Source organism: Motacilla alba, chromosome 4 (assembly GCF_015832195.1).
Source record: "Motacilla alba alba isolate MOTALB_02 chromosome 4, Motacilla_alba_V1.0_pri, whole genome shotgun sequence".
In the NCBI taxonomy this organism is placed as follows: Eukaryota; Metazoa; Chordata; class Aves; order Passeriformes; family Motacillidae; genus Motacilla; species Motacilla alba.
The window spans coordinates 42,390,076-42,403,342 of record NC_052019.1 but is presented as its reverse complement, the minus strand read 5'-3'; the positions used below and the strand labels follow the sequence as shown (position 1 = coordinate 42,403,342).

General features: G+C 47.2%; 1 protein-coding gene across 1 annotated transcript; it reads right to left on the bottom strand.

Annotated features, from left to right (window-relative positions):
• Nucleotides 1-4,351: 4,351 nt before the first annotated feature.
• On the bottom strand, nt 4,352-8,698 carry SFRP2 (secreted frizzled related protein 2). The gene is made up of 3 exons (XM_038136599.1): nt 8,070-8,698; nt 7,355-7,435; nt 4,352-5,953 (listed from the first exon to the last, which is right to left on the bottom strand). Exons 1-3 carry the CDS (start codon nt 8,560-8,562, stop codon nt 5,649-5,651), a joined length of 879 nt encoding a protein of 292 aa, XP_037992527.1. The 5' UTR covers nt 8,563-8,698; the 3' UTR covers nt 4,352-5,648.
• Nucleotides 8,699-13,267: the final 4,569 nt, after the last annotated feature.

Sequence of the window (13,267 nt, the reverse complement as noted above, 5' to 3'; positions counted from 1 at the left end):
AGCTCTGTGTGTGCCTAATGATGTGAGCCCTGCAGCCACTAAAGCACCTGTCTCAGTGTGTAACCAGCCTGGGTTCCCTATGGTGCATGGCTGCAGATTCACATAACAAAAAAGGCAATTAGACAATGTTAGGGATTTGAATTTAACTAACAATGCAGGGAAATTGCCAGGGAAGGATTAGTTATCTCGTGCCTGATAAAAACAGGTATCGTTGGAAAACTTTTTAATTGTCCTTCCATAGCAGCTCCATATGGAAAGTTTTATGTCTAATGAAGACTGTCAGGGTTAAGCTCTGAAAACAAAGATCTGGAAAGCTGAAAGTGTTCTTAAATTAGCATTTCTGCTACCTTCTTAGATCAGTCCTAAATCTGCCAGTTGCTGCTAGTTTTGGCTGTGCCTCTAATGGCAATCTGTTGTGTCCAAGCAGAAAATTCTCCACAACTCCAGCATCATTTTGTGGTCTGAAAATGACTCCAAAAGGATGATCTGCAGCATCTGGATTTTGAAAGAGCTGCATTAATAGTATTGCCTTATTGTGAGTCTTAGAAGGTATATAAGTTCTTTTTTGTGTCTGCCCTGTAAGACACTCTGCATACCTCTTGACTTGTGCTGGTCCTTTTGGCTGGACAGCTGCTCTGTGTGTGTGGTGATTGGTTTTGAAATTTGCTCCATCAGCTGCTGCACAGTGCAGCTTTCTGTGTTGGTTGGTTATTTTGATCAGTTGTGAGAGCAATGGGCTGGCTGGCTGATTGCTGAGGTGTTCCTCCTGGCTGGGTGACAGGCTTGCTGGCTGACCCCGGCCAACTGGCTGTAACTCCAGTGGGGGATAGCTGCTAATATTTTCCAAGGCATCTAGGTGATTTAGGAGCCCATGGCTCACCCTGAAAGCAGTTGATGCATTTGGAAAATGTTACTCTATTAAACTCACCCCAAAGGGATATAGTGGGGGCTAATTTATGTTTGCAAGAGAGCTTGGGGTCTTGGATTCCTGTGATGTGAATATCTTGCACTCTCCTCTTCATACAGAGGCAAACAAGATCCATTCCTGTGGTTGTTTCACCAGACAGTCAGGCTGTGCTAAAACTACATCTGCTGATAAGAAAGCAACTTCTAGATAAATCATACAGGCAGGTCTCTGAAGCCTAGAAATAAGAACTTCTGGCTCCAATAACAAAATCCTGGCTGCCCAGCCTAAGGAAGGCTGCCTACTGCTCTGGTAGCAATCAATCCATCGCCCTTCCTGTGGCACTGCCAACTGTGACTACATGACGAAGGCTGTCAGAGCTGGTAGGTTTGGTGAGGATGGCAGTGGGCTGACAAAGCAGCCAAAACCAAGCTGCCCTGCTGGCTGCAGGGAGGTGTTCTTGTCCCAGCAGGCATCTAAGGGACAATGTGGTGGTCGTTTCCTGAGACTTGGTGGCTCTGCTCTTGGTTGATACCCTTCATGGCTGAAGAGAGGTAGAGACATCTGAAAGAGGGTTGAGAGAGGTGCTTCATGGCCCAAGATTGGAGAATGAAGGGTTATAACAATAGGGAGATGTGTGAGAAACCTGGTCACCACGGGAATGTGTGTTCTACCTGTTTATTCTTCATTCTTGCTCACATATTCCTTAAATATCTTTATATTCTCCTGCTGCAGAATAGGTATAGTGGCCTGAGCCAACCAGCATGTGTCTGCGATGCTGCTTGCAGCAGCTAACTGCCCTGGTGTCCTCAGAGAAAATAATGAATTAAATTTACATGTATCTTACTGGATTTTCTGCATGGGTTTTTTTAAGTCTTGAGCCAGTCATTAGGACTTTTGTGGCTTGTGTGTAGTAATCCCGCAAGAGTTCTTTAATGAAACATTCTGAGGGCAAAAGTGTCTGTATGAGAGGGGAAGAGAAGGGCTGGGTGGCTTCTCTGTGAGTGCCTGAAGTGAATGAGAAGTGAGGGAGAAAACAAAGGATTAAGAAATAGTTAAAGGATAACGAGAAATATCAATAAGAAAGAAAGGAAAATACTGAGGAATATTGCTGATGGGTTTTAAAATTGAATTTGGGCAGACTTTTTTTTTACACACTTGAGGGGAAGAAGTTGGAGGGAGATTTGGTTGCTGTTATGCTTTCAAATTATAATCTAAGTGCTGCCTTGATTATACATCATTCTGATTGCTGTGGTCTAGTGATTAGAGCATAAAACTTGAAGAAAAAAATACTCTGTTTTTCTTGACTGTAAAAGACTTGCTGGGTGGTTTTGAATGAGTTATTTCACTTCACTGTGCCTCATTTTGCTGATCTGCAAAAGGATATTAACGCCTATTTTTGTGAAGGCAGTCTGAGAAACTAAATGGAAAATTCTGTATAAATGTCAAGTGTCATTATTATTGTTCTTAAACTAATCCATTGTAGTCAGCTGCTTTTATAGTTTTTATGAAAGCAAATACAATGGAAGCTACATAATTGGCTGCATAAAAACATTGTTTTTTTTAGAAAAAGACAAAAAATGTCTGAAAAAATGCAGCAGTGGGTTGTCTTTTTTCATCAATTGCAAAAAAAAAAAAAAAACAAAACCTTTGTTAGGAATGGACCATACCAGCTAATAAAGTTACTCTGAAGTATCTGTGACACAATTATGAGAAGTAACAGGCTCTGATAATTTTTGTTATATGTTCGGCTCACTATTTTCCTGGCACAGTCAAAGATTTTCAGTTATTTTTGAGCAAGTAAGAGTAAAAATGTATGTGTTTACCTCTTTGCCAGTATCTGAGAGGTAAAGTTTCCTCAGGCTGTGACTTTAAAATCCTAATTTTCAGTTGAATAGTTTGCAATGTCTGGCATTTACACCACTAGAAGCTGTACAACAAACATTGACACTTCTTGGTGGGGCGGATATGACCCATCTTTAAATACAATACTACTAGAACAAAGCAATGAAACTTTGTGAAAAGGTGAATCCCATTACTTTTCACATTTGCCTAAATCCTGGTTATCTGAAAGGCAATCCTACCCCTGTCAATTCACCTCGAGAGTGGACAGTCCCAGTGACTCAGCCACAGGCAGAGGGCTTTATCAGTAAGGCATCTGTATGGCAGGGTGCTCTTAATCCAGCTGATTATGCTAGCAAAATTGGATGTTTGCCAGTTAAGTTTGTTCTCCTTCTCCTGAATTTTTCCTGATATGAACAGGATTTTGCTGGTGTAACTGTGTTTATGTTGTGAAGGGGAATGTGGTATGAGGTTTTTCTTTAAGACAGGGCACTTTTGATCATAGGTGGTATGTCTTTATACATTTAAGTAATTTGGCAAAAGTCTGTTATATGGTCTTGGCCTTAACATGACCCCAGAGTGAGTAACTTGTGACCTGTCTGTCCTCATCAGCATCAGTACTGCTGCCTTCTAGGACAGCCCAATTAAGATAATTTTATGGCTGCTGTAGGACAACTTAGTATCTGTAAGGCAGGCTGTGTGCAACAGTCCTGGCTGTTCATTTTCGGTCCCCAGTGACTGCATTGCAACAACCTCCTCTTCAAAGTGCTTTCCTCTGCGGGGTACACATGCCTGTTTTCTGCAGGTTCATCTTTACCCAGCTCCTCTGTATTTGTGAGCTTGTTCCCCCTAAACCCAAGGCTGTTCAGGTACAGGCATTACATCATACGCTGAGCAGAATGGGTAGAGTGATAAAACACCTGAATGCAAATGGCTCTGTAAGATGATGTACAGAGTGCTGGTGTTAAAATAATGACACAATAACACGAAAATAGTCAAATCTGTTTCCTAATAAGTCAGGTTCATTCAGAAGAATGGTTTTAATCACATTTCAGCAAGGTATTGATCTTTAAATACAGGCACCGTTTCACAAAATAATAAAGAGCCAGTTTGAAATGGGGATTTTGTTTGGTGACCGGCTACTTTTTTCCCTTTGTAAATTTTTTAAAAAAGGACATTTATGAGGCTTATTATTTTCTTGCATGCTCAGCATCCTACCACTGTTTGTACCAGGTACAGTGAATGCATTAAGACTGTGGGAGAGGGCAAACAACTCATTTTTCTGAAACAATGTACATGCTGCATTTTCCTTTTCATCTTTTGATCCTGATGATGAAAAATAACATTAAATTTATGAAAATAATGTGATTTTTTTACTTTACAGAAAAGTCTAGTGATGGATTTGTATTCTGTCAGTGAAGAGTTAACATAAAATGTTGTTCTTAAGAATATGGGACTACTCATCCTGTCAGTGAAACTAAGAAAAATTTTCTATGTGTAACAGCACTGGGAAGCAAGACTATTTTTCAGTCAATAAATACAATAAAATTCAGGTAATACTCTTCATCAGACAACATTTGTAAGAAAAATGCTGAAAAACATTCATTTAGTTATACTATTAGGTATCTTTTATTTTCTTTCTCAATAAGAATAGTGAGTGTACATACACACAAAAAAAATGCTTTGCTCTACCATTATTCTGAATCGCAAGTTGCGAATTACATTTTTCTCCTTAATATGTCTTTTTCAAGAAATGGAAAGATGGATTTAATTTTTAAGACAGTGGTCTCATTGCAATTCCATGTCAGGAAAGTCCTCTGAGAAGATGAGAAAATGCAGGCAGCCGAACAAAGGAGCCACAGAAAAGAAGCCTCATCTCCAAGAGCTCAAGAGACACTTATTAAAATGAGCTGACTGAACTTCAGTCCTGTGTCTTGTGGGCTCATCTTCAGGGAAATGAGGTCCACTACAGATTTTCTGATTGCAGCAGTAGAGGCTTCATGGGCTTTTCTACTGGCCACTTAGGGTGGAATGACAAAGTCTGCTTTGCCATGACAAAGTCCAGTTGGACATCTTTCTCCCAGTTCTCCCAAAATGGATTAAAGTGAATACAGACGGAGACAATGAGTAAACTATGATGTAAAGTTTATATACAAGAATATAACATTTATCTGGAGTATTTACAAGGTTAATTAAAGCAATATTTTACAACTCTTTCAGATTAACCACTAGGTATATTACAGTTAGGCTACAGATGGTTTAATTTGCAAAATAATAAAAAAAAAAGTTGCATTCAGATCAACCAGCTCCAAAACTTGTTTGTTTTTTTTTTTTTGTTTTTTTTTTTCTTTCTGAGAGAGAAGGGCTCAGACTTGTGGAAAATAAAATGTGAGAATGGTTAATAATATACTCTTACTGGTGCCTATGTATCACATGCAAGAGTCGTAACGTGACCTTTACAGCGTTAATAGGGATGGAAAGCCGTGTCACCTCAGCGGAAGCGCCGTGCCCGCGGTGACAGGCCAGCCGCACGCTTGGCTTTCTCTGTGGCTCCTGCTGTGGCACAACAAACATGCACGCACACAGAGCAGCAGCAATAGAAATGAACCAACATTACCGAAACCAAGAGGGAAAGACCTCAGACCAAAGTCACGTTTGCAACCATAAAAAAACCCCCAAGCTTTAAGCGAGATACTTTAATACTTCCCAAAAATAGTCATTATTTTTTTTTTTATTACATTTTAACCTATGTACAAAAACGGAGGGGTTCTTCCCCTCTCGGGCAGCTGTGTCTCGTGCCCACGGCATCTGGAGGCTCACAGGGGCCAAAGCAGGAAGGAGCTGGAGGCCCAGAGAGCTTGGGACAGGGGTGGCTGCTGGAGGACAGCCAGAGCCGAAGCCACTAACACTGCAGTTTGCGGATGCTGCGGGAGAACCGCTTGAAAGCCCGCTGCCCTTTCTGCCACCGCTTCAGCGAGGTGATCACCAGTTCCCCAGCTTGCTTCTGCCCCATCACCAAGTACGGGACGTTGATGTCGTTCATCTCATCGCAGGTACACTGGAGGCCACCTTTGAGCCAGAGCACTATCTTCCTCAGATCTCTTTCTGTCAGCCCATTCAGCTTGTAGATGGTTTTGCTCTTTGTTTCAGGGGTGATCTTGGTATCCCCATTGATGTAGGCAATCTCCTTCACTTTTATCTTCAAGGCTAATAGAGCGAGGGGAGGGGGAAGTGGGGAGAGGGAGAGAGATTGAGAGGTTTTTTTCCCATTAGTGCACATAAAGAGGACCTGGGGAGGGAGGTGCTCTATTGCTAATTAAACTGTCAGGGCTGACAGAAGAGGCAGCAGGTGGCTCCATTTCTAAAGCCACAAAGGGCATGCAAGTCATTTCAGTTTGAATCAACCTTAGGGCTGAGGTTTTTGGATTTCTTTTCTCCTCTTTCCCCTCCCCCTCTTTCCCCTTCCTTTCTAAATTAATATTTTTTCCAGCTTTTCTCCTGTTTGCAACAGAGAGAGGGCAGGTTTGCTACACTAAGCAGAGCACCATTTTTTTTGCTGGGAAAGGGCAGCCTTCCTCAAAGTAGCATTTGAAGGGGAGGTAGGGAGGCAAGTACCTAGACCTAATCTGAAACCTGATCTCTGCTGCAGCTCAAAACTTCTACACTTAATTTATTAGGCTGGAGAGGATTTTAGGCAAACCTGTAAGGAAATGATATTTCACATGCATTGTTTTTTTGAAAGAATAGATCCCATGGAGGGCAAATTGGTCCAACAGCTGCATTCGATTTGGTAAAATAACTAGGAGGGGGTTACAGGGCTCTGTAAGAAGCTGTGGGGCATGTTTAGCTTTAGGAGGATTTATCTGAGTGCAATTTGCCAGGCCAAAACTATTGATTGTTTTAGCAATTATGTCCCACAATCATAGTTTCAGGTTTTGGGTGGGTTTTTGCTTTTTTTTTTTTTTTAAGAAAGACTTTTGAATTGTTGTAGATACTTATACTACAAATCTGTTTCCAGGTATTAAACACTGACCTATTGTAAAAGGATTCCCCTCCTTATTCCCTTTTGCTCTTGAAATGCTAATGTGTGGATAATGTGTCCTTCAGTTGTCTGTGTTGAAGGGGCTTTCTTGTCCTCTTCTAACCCCAGATCTTCCCATTAAGTTTATATCCCCAATTGTCTGTGCATTACCTTCTCTGTCAAATGATATATAGAGCTTCATTCTTAATCTGCAGAGAGTCTTTCTTACGATACACTGAGATTGGTCATGCAGCTCTGTCTCAAACATCTAAATGAAGCTTTGCTCTACTTCTCCCCAGGCAATAGTCTGCATGAAAGATTCTCTCTTTTTTTTTTTTTTTCTTCTCATTTTACTTTCTATTGGGTTTGCCAGCAACATCCACATAAAAGAGCACTACTTCAAAACAGTAAACAGAAAAGAATGATAAAAAGGGCTACTTTTTACTCCAAGGAGGAATTTTGTGTTTCATGACCCGATGGTCAAAGCCCTGCCTTTATTCAGGCACATCCCTTGCTGACTCCATTGGGAGCTGTACCTGAACCTCGACTCTCAAGTTTCAAGTGAGAGGAGCTCTGCTTCCACTTACCAAAGTCGTTTTTGCAGAGGTTTTCCACGATGTCATTATCGTCTTCATTTTTGTTTTTGCAGGCGTCACAGACCTTGGGTGCTGCAAATGCAAGCAACAGTCCCCGTCAGGCCCGGGGAGAAAGGAACAGCAGGTGGCGTTGGGAACCCTTTGGGAAAGGCCAGCTTTCCATCCCTTCACCCCAGAGCCTGCTCCTTCTCCCCCAGCCCCGAGGCTGCCCGAGCACTTTGTCCCGCCTTATCCTGCGGCAGACCCGCTACAGGGGTCACGGTGGACTTTTAAGGTCACGCCTCAACCAAAAGTTTTTGTTTTAGCGCGTAAAAAAGTACAAGGGGAGTGGGGAGGGAGGTCGAAACACGACACAGAGCACCCCAGCTCCGCGCTACAGCGACGGCTCTCGTACAAGGCGATCGACCCTCTGGATGCCGCGCGGCTCCAGCGCCGAATCCCAGACCTTTTCTTTGAGGATGGACATGGGTGCAGGCCGGTGACAGCTCCCCGACGGTGCCTGCGGATTCCCCGGCCGCCTAGGAAAAGCCTCCCTTAGCCTGGTCTGCGGCCACCTCCCCGGCCCCCCGGTCCCGGAGCAGCGGGGCTGTAACTGAAGGCAGACGCCTTCGTTCCCCCGTGGAAAGCCGCGGAGGGACCCCGCTGTCGGGGCGCCTCAGCGGGGCAGATGCTGCCGCTCCGGGGGCGACCCGCCGCTCCCTCTTACCTTCCCTGGTGACGGGGAGGATGTGGTCGCTGCTGGCCAGCGGGATGCAGAGGTCGTTGTCCTTGGGGAAGCGGCTGCAGTCCAGCATGTCGGGCCAGGGGAAGCCGAAAGCGGACATCACCGGGGCGCAGCTCTCCTTCACCTCCTCGCAGAGCGAGTGGCAGGGCTGGATGATCTCGTCCAGGTCGTCGATGCAGACGGGGGCAAAGAGGGAGCAGAGGAACTTCCTGGTGTCGGGGTGGCACTGCTTCTGCACCAGAGGGATCCAGGTGGACGCCTGCTCCAGCACCTCCTGCACCGTCTCATGCCCCAGCAGGTTGGGCAGCCGCATGCTCTGGTACTCGATGCCCCGGCACAGCAGCATCGGGGCGGGGATGGGCTTGCAGTTGGAGCGCTTGTAGGAGAAGTCGGGCTCCCCGAAGGGGAAGAGCCCGGCGGCCGAGCCCATGCACTGGGACGCCAGCAGGAGCAGGGCGCAGAGGCGGCGCTGCATTTTGGGGCGCGGAGGAGGTGGAGGGGGGTCTGGCGAAAGGCTCGGGGGGCCGGGGTGACGGGGCGGGCGGCGCGACGCTACCTCAGCCGCAGGCAGCGTCCCCCAGCCCGGACTCCTGCTGCCAGGCGGGGACGGAGAGTCTGAGCGAGATGCTGGGGCAAACGGGAGTTTTCTGGATTTTTTTGTATGCAAATAGCAGGGGGAGCGGGGGCTGGGAGGAGCCTGGTGACAGCCATCCAGAAAGGATTGGTCACTACTTTCTCGGTCTGCTTTTGCTCAGGGGGATTGTCTTTTGGCAGGAAATCTTTGGAAGGAACGTTACCGTGCGAGCACGGAGAAGGAGGGAAAGATCCCGGCGGACAAAGAACCCCGAGGAGCTCCTGTGCCGGGCAGGGGCCGCGGGGAGCTGGAGGTGAGCTCTGCCTCTGGCACAGCTGCTGCGGAGCTGCCGCGCTCCCCCCGGCAGCCCCTGCCCGCGTCTGGAGTTCTCGCTGCCAGCGGACGGGAGATGTGGTCGGGCCGGTTCCCAGGCAAGGGGCGAAGCTGGCGGCTCCCTCATCCCCCGGGGGGTGTCTGGCACCTCCGGCCCCTCCCTGCGGTGCTGGCAGGGCTCGCCCTGGAGCTGGAGCCGCAGGCAGCAACTGGGGGTTGCCGGCACCCCCGGCCCCGCTCCGGCTCGGCAGCGCCAAGCCCTGGGGGCTGCCAGGCGGGGCCCTCCTGCTGCCCCCAGCCCCTCCTGCCCCTGGCTCTCCCCTGCCAGGAGCGGGGGCCTGCAGCGGTCCCGGGCCCTACAGCCCCTGGATGGCCCCCGACTGCCAGTGGGGGATTTCCCCGAGTGGAAGAATCCAAGTGCTTTCGAAATACTAGCACGTTTTTCTGAAGCTAAACGCGCGGGCCTGGCTCCGTGCAGCGTAGGCACATCCCTTTCCCTTCACTCCTGTCTTCACCTAGAAACTCCCTTAAAAAATTGTGTTTGTGTTGATTTAACACCAAGGGGAAGACAACAGGCAAGGCGCTGGGATCACAACTCAGCTTCAGTGTGCTTTGGACAATTCTTGGATTTTTAGTAATATTATTTATGGGATTATTATTGAAAAGAGTAGGCCTGTGTAGTATCATTTTGTGGTAAACCACATTCATTAATCAGCTACTGAATATTTCTCCTTATAGAGATGTTTTATGGGAAGCTAGCCTCAGCCATAATGACTTCTGTAAATTGCAGGATCCCTGTGCATCCAGTTTCCCACTGGGCTTCCCAGAGATGAGACTCATTGCTTGTGGCATAGCAAGGAGATGGTACCTGCAGCATTCCCACCAGGGAGGCACAGGTCTGCCATGCTGGAATGGCTGCAGCGCTGCCCCAGGCAGGATGCTGTCACATGGTGAAGCCAGTGCCAGCTCTTTCAGTGGGGATTCCAAGATCCCTTCCAGTAGGCCAAGCTGATGAATATAACCTCCCTGTAGGTCAGATTCTCTCCTGAAGTTTGATACCTGGAAAATAAATATCCTGTGTGTCTAGTATCACTTGTGGTAGGCCTTAAAAGTAGTTTATTTCTTACAGCGCCACATGCTCTTGCCATTAATTACTTTTAAACAGAGCACATGTAAGCTGCTGGACTCAGTTGCCTTCCATAGGACTGAATCCCACTGATGGCTTAAATGGTGCCCATTTTAAGCCTATTTTACCAAGTGTCAGAGGCTGTAGGCTTTGTCACTTGCCAGGAATATCCCTTCCAGCTCCTAGTGCTGGTTCTGCAAGCCTCTGTCCCCAAACTCCTCTTTGGTAGAAGGAAATCTACCCACAGGTTTGTTCTTACCCTGAACGGTCGGGCTGTTCACCAGGTCTTCATAAAATGGACAAGTTTGTGGATTGTTTTTCTCTCTCCTTTCCCCTCACATGGATTTCAGCATGATCGGAAGAAAATTTGCCTGCTCCGTAAATTCCCCAAATGCTACTTTCCACGGATAGGCTATGTGGAAGCAATGACCCAAATCAGAGCAGACTGTTTAGACTAGAGACAACCACCATTCTCTGTAGTGGAGGATGAGATACTTCTGACAGAAACCTGCTCATTCTTCTCGCCAGAATTGTTTGTTTGTTTCCAGCCCACAGGAAATAAGCAGAAAAACAACACGTTTTCCCGGATTAAGCTTTGATTTAAAACAAGGTTTTATTGAGACCTTATTATTTCCATTTTTAATGACCCCCGGTGAACTCACTTACTCTAAAGTTTGAAATGACCCGAGATCACGTAAACAAAACCAACCCAGGCCTGCAGACCCGAGCAACCACTGGTGTCCTCGCTCTGATCCCTTGCAGGTGAAAGCGCCAGAGGGCGACGCTGCCGTCAGTGCTCCTCGCTGCCAGTTCCCAGCCTGTGGACCCGTGTTCGGCGTGGCTGCGGGGCAGCAGAGCCCGTTCACCACGACCCCAGCCACCTTCCCAGGGTGCGGGTGATGCTCGCCCTGCCGGCCCGGCCCCGCCGCGCAGCGCCAGCACCGCCCCTCGCACCGCACGGCGCTGCGGGCGGAGCGGGGCTGCTCTGGCTGCCCCGGTGTCACTGCTCCCGGCTGCCGGGGGCACACGTCGGGGAGGGCCGGGCCGGGCCGGGGCAGGGCGGAGGATGTGCCCGGCTCGGCCCGGGAGCGTCCCCGGGGAGTGTCCCGCGGCACGCGCTCGGGCCAATAACCATCCCCTAGCTCGCGCTAATTGGGAACGGAACCAAGGAGCGGTGCCGCCTCTCCCGCCCCGGGGCGTTCAACCCCGCCCCGGCTCTCCAGCGCAGGTGCTGGGCCCGCTGGTGGCGGGTAAGGCGCTGGGATCCATCTCTCACGAAAGCCATCCGGCTGGTGGCTTTTGGGCGACCTGGTGCAACCTGGCAGGACCCAAGCAGGACTGCGCCCCTAAAATACGATAATGTTTTAAGGTATAATTTATTTTTTTAATGTATTAAAAAATATTTTTAAATTGTTTTAAAGGCAGCATAGGCTTTTGAGCACCCGTAAATTCATCAGGTGCTATGGATAGTTAAGCTACTTTAAAACCCTGAAAGTAGCATAAGCGTTTAAGCCACTTTAGATGTTTAAATGTATATAAGCTGTTAAAACATCTTTAATCCTCAAGTGCTTAAATCACCTTAAATCCTGGGAGTTAAGTGAGAGAATGAGCTGCCTTGAAAGAAAGAACCTCAGCTCCAGTTGTGCCCCAACCCTCAGTTACCTGATAGATGGTGGTGAAAATGAATGAACTATGGGGAATATGACTGGAGTCCTTGGAACTTTCATGGGGTTCAGTGTAGCATTGTGTTCTAGGGAGTGTGCCTGTTCTGTGCCCTCTAAGTTGAAACCATGGTGCTGCTTCCCCTGGTTTTCAAGCCTTGATAAGAATTATGAACTTCTGTTCTTTTTTGTTTTGACCAGTCCTGAAAGCCAAGATGCAGAAAGGGGAGAATGTATTGACACTTGCATGTCTGCTAAAGAATAGGCAACACACTTGCTTAAACACAGGCTGCAATAAAGAGTATGAATTTAATAATTCGTGTCATACCTTTCCATATCTTCTGCTTTGGGATCCCTCAGTCCCTTACCTAGCTATGCACTGTGTGTGGAAGCCTCTTTGCTTCTTCCTTCTCCCGACTCTATGGGGTGATTTGGGGATGTGATGAGCTTTGAGGCAAAAGCTGCTGCCTCTGATGACTCTTCCAGCCTGGGCCTCACATTCCTTTGTCAGAGACATGAAGGTGTCATTGTCTTTTTGGGTTGCAGAATCATGGGATAATTGTGGCTGGAGGGAACTTCTAGAGACCATTTAGTCTAAGTCAATGCTCCAAATTCTGGGTTTAACCAGGTGGCTTGCAGCCTGACACTCCTGAGACCTCTCTACGATTCCTGCACCCTCACCTGGGAGGCTTAATTCAAGGTTTCCACCCCTCTCCCCTTCCTGGAGAAAACGTTGAGCTTTCAGCTCCTGGGCAGCCCCCAGATTGGTTTCCCTTGGTGGGAGATGGTGAGACTAGGATGGATCATTTGCCACTTTGAGAGCAATGATTTGCAAAGGGAGGCATGGATGCATGGAGGGCAGCCAAGCCTTACCTGGCACAAAGCACCCACTTTCCCCAAATGTCTGGGTGATGCTTTCACCCCTGAATTGAGTCCAGCCCCACTGAGTGGTGAGAGGAGCCAGGCCAAGCAGATTAGGGGAATACTGACCTCAGGGTCTTTCTAAGCAAAAAACTGGAGCTTGAGGACTTGCCCTTAACATTGTACAGGAACAAAATACCTGTGGCTTTTCAGCTCATTCTCTTCAGCTCATGAAAGGGCAGTGATGAGGGCAAAACTGGTTTTCTCACCACGATGAAAACATCTGAAGAAAATTTCTGCTTACCTTTAAAAATGTTCTCCAACATCACATTACAGAAATATTATTACTAGTTGAATCTTGTAGTTGAATTTGACAGGAAAAAAATAGGATTGCATAGATTTTGATGTGAGGCAGCTCAGCAGCAGATCCCTCCCGGTGCTGTTTCGGTGGCTGATAAGGTGGAATTTAACATTTTCCAGATCCAGACTGGGCAGCAATCTTGTTTTCTGTTGCCACAACATTTAAAAGTTCCATTGTCAAAAACTGCGCGTGCTGTAGATATATCTTCCCCTCTTCTCCCCTCTTCTTTGGAAGGAACCCTTAAAAAATAAGTTCTCCTTTTCT

Bases quoted from the DNA above. Each gene is read 5' to 3' on its own strand.
- SFRP2 (XM_038136599.1), bottom strand. From the start codon at position 8,562: ATGCAGCGCCGCCTCTGCGCCCTGCTCCTGCTGGCGTCCCAGTGCATG. The intron at 7,436-8,069 runs GTAAGAGGGAGC...TTGCATTTGCAG, and splicing joins CCTCCCCGTCACCAGGGAAG to CACCCAAGGTCTGTGACGCC. The intron at 5,954-7,354 runs GTAAGTGGAAGC...TCGCTCTATTAG, and splicing joins CCTCTGCAAAAACGACTTTG to CCTTGAAGATAAAAGTGAAG.